This window comes from Vanessa tameamea, chromosome 21, assembly GCF_037043105.1.
Source record: "Vanessa tameamea isolate UH-Manoa-2023 chromosome 21, ilVanTame1 primary haplotype, whole genome shotgun sequence".
Classification (NCBI taxonomy): Eukaryota; Metazoa; Arthropoda; class Insecta; order Lepidoptera; family Nymphalidae; genus Vanessa; species Vanessa tameamea.
Genome location: NC_087329.1, coordinates 1,719,844 through 1,727,336, shown reverse-complemented (window position 1 = coordinate 1,727,336; position 7,493 = coordinate 1,719,844). Strand labels below are relative to the sequence as shown.

General features: G+C 33.2%; 1 protein-coding gene across 1 annotated transcript; it reads left to right on the top strand.

Moving 5' to 3' along the window:
- Window positions 1-4,511: 4,511 nt before the first annotated feature.
- LOC113396902 (venom carboxylesterase-6-like) lies at window positions 4,512-7,083 on the top strand. The gene is made up of 3 exons (XM_026634981.2): window positions 4,512-4,691; window positions 4,901-6,171; window positions 6,744-7,083. Exons 1-3 carry the CDS (start codon window positions 4,512-4,514, stop codon window positions 6,919-6,921), a joined length of 1,629 nt encoding a protein of 542 aa, XP_026490766.2. The 3' UTR covers window positions 6,922-7,083.
- Window positions 7,084-7,493: the final 410 nt, after the last annotated feature.

Genomic DNA, 7,493 nt, shown 5'->3' with positions numbered 1-7,493 from the left:
CTCTAAAATAAATTAATGAAATAATTATATTTATATCAATATCAAAATCTGATAGTCATAGTGATTACTGATCGTTGTTCGTTTCATTTCTGATCGCTTTATATGCTATCTCTACATATATATATATATATATATACATAATAAAAATACCACACACTGATTAATCAAGAAATCTCAGAAACTATAACCTACAAACTTGAAATTTGGCAGTTAAGTTCCTTATAGGGTGTTATAGTTTATAGGATTTTATGAAACTGTACTATTAAGGGGGTAAAACGGGGTTTAGAAGTTTGTGTTTTATATATTTCGCGCGTGTAAAGCAGCAGGTTCAGCTATAGTAGATAATATCATTCTCATCGCGTTCGATTAAATCTCTTAATATTAATGTATCGGCGTAAATTGCAATGGATTTAAATTTCATTTTCATTTCTGAATATATTTTAAGAAGCAAATTATATGTATGCGTTAGAATAAAATAACTCAATTTTAGAGTACCTATATTACATAATGTTATGGCAACTATGAATGATATTTAAGTACAAAATCGCATGGTAGATATTCTGGCATAGAGTCCATTGTTTTCCGTGCTTTCCAAGTCAAACAGGATATATTGTCAACTGCGTAAATCAATCATACTAATGATTTTATAACATAAAAACTTAATAACTTTCAGTCGCCCAACTTGGAATTGGAATACCTTGAGAGTAATAAAGGACATATTCCTTATACGCTAGTAACTCTAGACCGATGAAGGTGTTAGCTATCCGCAAAGTTTCCTCTGCCGAATCTTTTCAGATCCGAGTATTTTAATTTCCGAACCGAAGTAGTTATTACATTTACAATGAATAAGTAATTATAAAACTAGTTAAATTTAACAATTAAAATACCTTAATATATATATCCACGACGACCAACACAACCGAACTAAAAACACTCAAATAATATAATATGTTACAATGTGTACTATTATTATACAAATAATTTAACCACACGCGAATCCATCTAGATAAACATCAATACACTTGAAGATAACACTTCACTTTTTCGATTCTATCATAACAGCTGTCGTATAACTTTGTTACACAACACAATCCGACGTGACGCTTTAAAAATCGATAAATTATAAATAAAACCAGCTTTCATTTTGATGAGGAATGGAGTAAATAAATTGTTATCTAAAATTTGGGTAAATTCGTATGTGTACACACGATTACGTTCGAACATGTTGTGTTTACTTGGTAGTAGAATTTTACCCATTCATCATTTACCCGTATTGTTGTTTTATCAATTTATTTGTTGGTAGTGTTTTATGCAAACCTATCTGGGTGGGTTCACTCATCACATATTGTACTGCCAACCAGTAGTACTTGGTACTGTTGTTTTACTGTTTAGAGTTTGGTCACTAACGCGCTAAGAATAATTGGCCCTAAAAAATCGGACCACCGGAACACATCTGATAGTCAACTTATGACACAGGAGTGGTTGATCTTGGCAAATCCACGTGCAACGGTGATCGCTTACCATTAGTTAGCATATTTCGTGAACAGATATAACATATCAATGAACAGATACTTGATAGTTATAATGTCATTGTTATATAATACGAGCTATATAAAAAACATTGAAATAAGGAAGAAAATCCGTGGAATAAGTATATATATATAGTTGGTATTATCATCATCAGCATCCGTCTATCTTTGCTTTTTCAAGATCAAATTCCATGATCAACCGGATTGATATACCTATCTTCCAAATCATGCTACGCAAAACAGATTATACAATTGATACGTCAGTCGAAAACATGTTTTTACATGATAGTGCTATAATGAATTAGCACGTCACGTCGCTTGCGAACTGCCTCGTGTGGTCGCGTTTTGGTGTGTTTCTATGTAGTTCGAACGTTCTAGTGTCAAAAACGCGTCTTAAAATCGAGTGCAGATTCGCATTGTGTGAACTGTCGTATGGGTGGATTATAGTTCTTATTCTGTTTACGCAATACAAATATATCACTTGATAGATTGCTGTCAATAATATTCAGATAAGTGATAACACACGCTGCGTGTTATCAATATAATTTTGTAAACAAAACGATTTTTTAAGTATATTATTTGTTCACATAAGAATTATTTATATAATTATTGATATTTGGGTATGCTTCTGGATCGATGACTCACCTGGAGAAATCATATCTGGACTAATGGCTTTTTGCAAGACCACCCTTAACCCAACCTGGAGCCATTGAGAACCATGCTAGATATACTCTACTAAGTGAGCAACAAATATATACGCGAGAACCTAAAAATCACTACCTTCAAACAAGAGATCGCTAGAAATGGCATCCAAACTGAAAGGCACAGGGAGTATAACACATGCCCGATTGAAACGCCATAGTGTATCTTTTTATGGTATAGGTGGCAAACGAGGAGGCTTACGTGATGCGACTACCACCCCCCTCCCGGACATCTGCATTACCGGGGGCTAGCAGGTGCGTTGCCGGCCTCTGAGAAACGTGTAGGCTCTTTTCTTGAAAAATTAGCGTGAGATTTGGTAACATAAATATAAATCCCGTAATCTCGCAATATTGTAAACTGCGGAACATTAATTTAACTTATAATAAAACATATTTTTTTGGCTATTTACTGACCTAGGCTCTAACGTATTTTTTTCGCGCTAGTAAAACGCATTACACGTTTCCCCTACGTGAAGTGGGGGGATATATGGAACTCGCAGTTCCCTATATCCACTCAAAAAACCCTTCGACGGGCGCCACGGGATCGCTTTAGCTACCGTGACGCCTTGACGGTCGGTCCGCCTAAGCGGGCCTCCAATTCCTAGGGGAGATTCTCGGGACACTGAGAACCCCTCTAGACCCTACGGCACCATTAAGGCGGGGGAGAAGGTGCACGTAGCGCTTTTTTCTTCTCTCCAGAACCTACATTCTAACATAGGTTTTACTGAAATTCACTTCGATAGATTATAATCGACAGGAAAATATTGCAATAAATTACAACTAATATCTTACGGTTCACAATCTTTCGATGGCTTACAATCTCACGAGATAATATGCTCTATCGGTGTCTATCAAAAACTGTAGTCGTTCCCAAGCTGCGAAAAAAAGTATTATAATTGTTGGTATTTGTAAATCAAAACAAAAATTAGGTATTACGATAATTGTAATAAAAAACAAAATCGTGGCATGTTATTATGCTATCAATGGTCAAAGTAAATTCGGATATGCAACCGGTGTCTGCCAGTATCGAAATTAATCATATCTCTTTTCATATCTAGCGCGTGCATTCTTGATATAATTTTTATTATGCATCTTAGGATGAATCAGTTCCTGTTATAAATTATTTGTTAATAGTAGGGACCTATTAATACTAGGAACAAGAATAAACTTGTTACTCCAAGTACCCGATTACACAGGGTTAGTGACTCTTTTTTGGGGCAATGTATACGTTTTTACAACAGGATCCCAGAAAACGAAAATTTATTCAATTATAAAACTCAAAAGAATCGTTAAAGAACGTTTGTGTGCTAAAGGATATTACAACACTAATGACTTTTTAGTTGAATGCACACCTTGGAAATAAAATGATCGCCTTCAGGCTGTTTCAAAAAACTAAAATATAATTATATTGTACATGTAACTTGGGAAAAAAAATATACCGCTGAGTTTCTTTCGCCGGTTCTTCTCAGGTCCGAGGTGTTAAATTCCGAACCGGTGGTAGATTTTTGACTATCAATAAGCAAGTGTAAACACTTCTATATTGAATAAAGACTTTGACTTGACTTTGACTATATTTGTTAGTACATAATTAGCAAGAGTAGAATACTTGTATGATTGCATGTTTTATTATTGTAAAGTTCGTACATTATTGTTTGATTATTTTTTAAATTCCCGTAATCCGTTATAACGATTATATTTTTATCTTCGTTCCCTCTACACTTGTTGATCATTCTTACAATAAATCCAAAATAAGTAACTAGTATTGAATAGTATGTATACTGTAGAAACAAAGGGATTTCTTAAACAATTTTAATAGACATATATTAATAATACAGGCACTTATTGCAATGCATTCGTTCATCAACTTCTTTAAGTGCAATTTTTATCAAAACACGTAAACGGTAAAAATATCCTTATAATCAAATACTCGACTGATAAATGTATTCGAAATCATTGATAGGTTAAGCTAAAACGGAATATATTAAAAATTTATTTAAAATCATTCTTCGAGAGATAGCGACCTTGTACTGTCTCTTTTTTCGAAGATGTATCATTTAAATATAATTTTATCTAATTTACAGTTAAATGTAAACTCAAACACAATTATTTTTATCATTTAATTAATTATGTGTCTGTGATACTAAAAGTGCATAATACAAAAAGTTTATTGTAACCTAAAACAATATCATTAAGTTATTAAGCTGATCTCGATATAAAAAAAAATATAAATTTTAAATAAAGAATAAGAAAATAAATATTTTAGTTACTAGTGAAGTAAAAGATGATTTTTCAAATACTAGTAATAGTACTCGGCGTCGTTTTTGTAACTGGAGAGCCGCAATCACGTCTAGTCATTACAGCTCAAGGACCTGTGAGGGGTTATAAACAACCCGGTGATGACGTGTATGTATTTCATGAGATACCTTACGCCACAGCACCGACTGGACCACATAAGTTCAAAGTGAGTTAAACTAGACAAATAATGCTTTCATTACAAAATATTGAAATACACTTTTATAACAATTTATATATTGATAAGTACCGTCTTTTTTCTAAAAATCACAAATGCTATCATGTTTAAATATTAATTTTGGAAGTGGCTTTAAGCCCTTTGTATCATTCCTTCATTATGTTATGGAAAAATAAACCGTTAAATTTATTAATCTTCAGGCCCCTCTTCCTCCACCAAGTTGGTCAGAACCATTCGAAGCAGTTCAAAACAACATTGTATGTCCACAAGTACCTCAAGAACGACATACTCAAGGCAAAGAAATAAAAGTGCAAGAAGACTGTCTCATTACTAACGTTTATGTGCCCGACACAGAAGCTAAAAATCTTCCTGTGCTAATTTATGTACACGGAGGAGCATTTCAATATGCATTTGGCTCAGTTAAAACACCAATTAACTTGGTAAAAACAAAAAAAATAATAGCAGTCAACTTTAATTATCGCCTTGGTCTTCACGGTTTCCTTTGCCTGGGGACAGAAGATGTACCAGGTAATGCTGGATTGAAAGATCAAGTAGCATTACTACGTTGGGTTCAAAAGAATATTGCTTCTTTTGGAGGAAATCCAAATGACGTTACAATAGCTGGATGGAGCGCTGGGGCTTCATCTATAGATTTAATGGTACTTTCACCAATCACTAGAGGTTTATTTCATAAAGTCATACCTGAAAGTGCAGCTGGTATATCAGCAATAACTATACAAATGGATCCATTGGAAAACGCAAAATTTGTAGCAAATAAATTCAACTTCGATCACGGCAACGATATTAATGCTTTAGAAGCATTTTACAAGAATATGTCTTACTCGAATTTAATTAACGCGGATGTATTAAGTACGCCAAATGCTGCTACTCTAATCTCACCATGTATTGAACGAGATGTGGGTGATGAAATATTCTTGGGGGAAAATGCATTAGATATTTTGAAAAGAGGAGACTTCCCAAAACTACCAACTTTGTATGGTTGTACTGACCGAGAAGGTAAATATCGAATAGATAATTTCGATACGTGGAAAGATATGATGAACGAAAATTTTTCTATTTTTCTTCCACAAGATTTAGAATTTACAAACGATGAGCAGAAAGAAGAAGTGGCTCAAGAAGTTAAACAATTTTATTTTGGCAATCAGTCTATAAGTGAAGAAAATATTTTAAGCTACGTCGATTATTTCACGGATACTATGTTTTCATATGGAATAGCAAGAGCTATTAAAATGCAGGCTGAAGCTGGCAACGATAAAATTTATTTGTATTATTATAGCTTTGTTGACGATGATGAAAATTATATTCCGCACACAAATATTCGTGGCGCCCGACATTGCGCTCAGAATTATGCAGTACTAGACCGTTTACCCAACGAGGAAAACATATCGGAAGAAAACAAAAAAATGAAGATTATCATGAGAGATTTATGGTTAAACTTCATCACAACGGGGTGAGTTTTATAAAACAATTTGTCAAACTTTATCCAATGAAAACGTAACTTTATATCTAAGAAAAAATTATAAATACCCAAACATTATTCTCTTGTATTATGTACTAAAACCTTCTCCGAAATGCTCCATACCTGTGGTTACATACCAAGGTAATATAAAAAAAAAATCACATATATAAATATAGACGTGTCGTTATTTTGTTATCTTAAACATGACTATTTTAACCATTTCTTAAAATGTATTAAGAGTAAAATTAACTGCTTGAAAGAAATATAATAAGATCACTTGATGTTAGGATTATGTGGAAGCCTCTGACTATGTACCAGTCATTGCTTATTCTATCGCTAAGCAGCAACAGACTGACACTCATACCATTGTGTCCACAATTGAAGGGTGAGTGAGTCATAAGGGACATTAATTTTAAGTTCTTAAGGTCGGTGACGCATTTAAGCAATTTCTCACAGCTTTAACACAGAGGTGAATGTGGCCACTTACCATCAGGCCTATTACCAATCTACGATATAAAATAAAAAAAAAAAACAGCCTTCGTAATGAGATTATCTATTTTCAGGGAACCTGTAACTAAAGATTCTTCTTATCCAGAATGGCCTCCTACGGATGAAAATCGATCACCTTATATGTCGCTAAATATCACTCCTGAACTGCATACATCGTTTCTTCATCAGCGTGTTTTCTTCTGGGACAATATTTACGATAAATATTATAAACCACCAGTGCCGCCCCATTAGTTCTATCCGTTATTTTGTTTATTTAATAAAAAAGTTTTTTTTATGTATAATAGTAGTTTTTAAATATCCGAAGTTACCTTTGTAATATATACTGTTGATATAATATCTTGTTCTTAATATAATCCAATTAGAGTCACTCTGCTTTCTCAGAATTTCCTCAGCTCTTAGAAAATTAATTATTATAGATGATAATTATTATATATATAGAATAGCTTAGCGGGATCACAAGTTATTATCGATATTTAAATACGAAGACAATAATAATAATAAAAAACTTTATCAATAAACAAAATTTTTTAATTTCAAAATATGAAATTTTATATAATTATAATTTTTATGTATTTGATCAGTAAATATAAATCATCATACTCATCCTTCTGCCCTTATTCGAATTTTACTTGGGGTCGGCGCAGCATGTCTTCTTCCATACTTCTCTGTCGGACGTCATCTCACAAGTAACATTCTTTCTAACCATATCGTCTTTCACACGATCCATCCATCGTTTCTTTGGTCGTCCCCTACCTCTATATCCATCTACATCCATGCTCCCATCATTATTACTTTATGTTTAT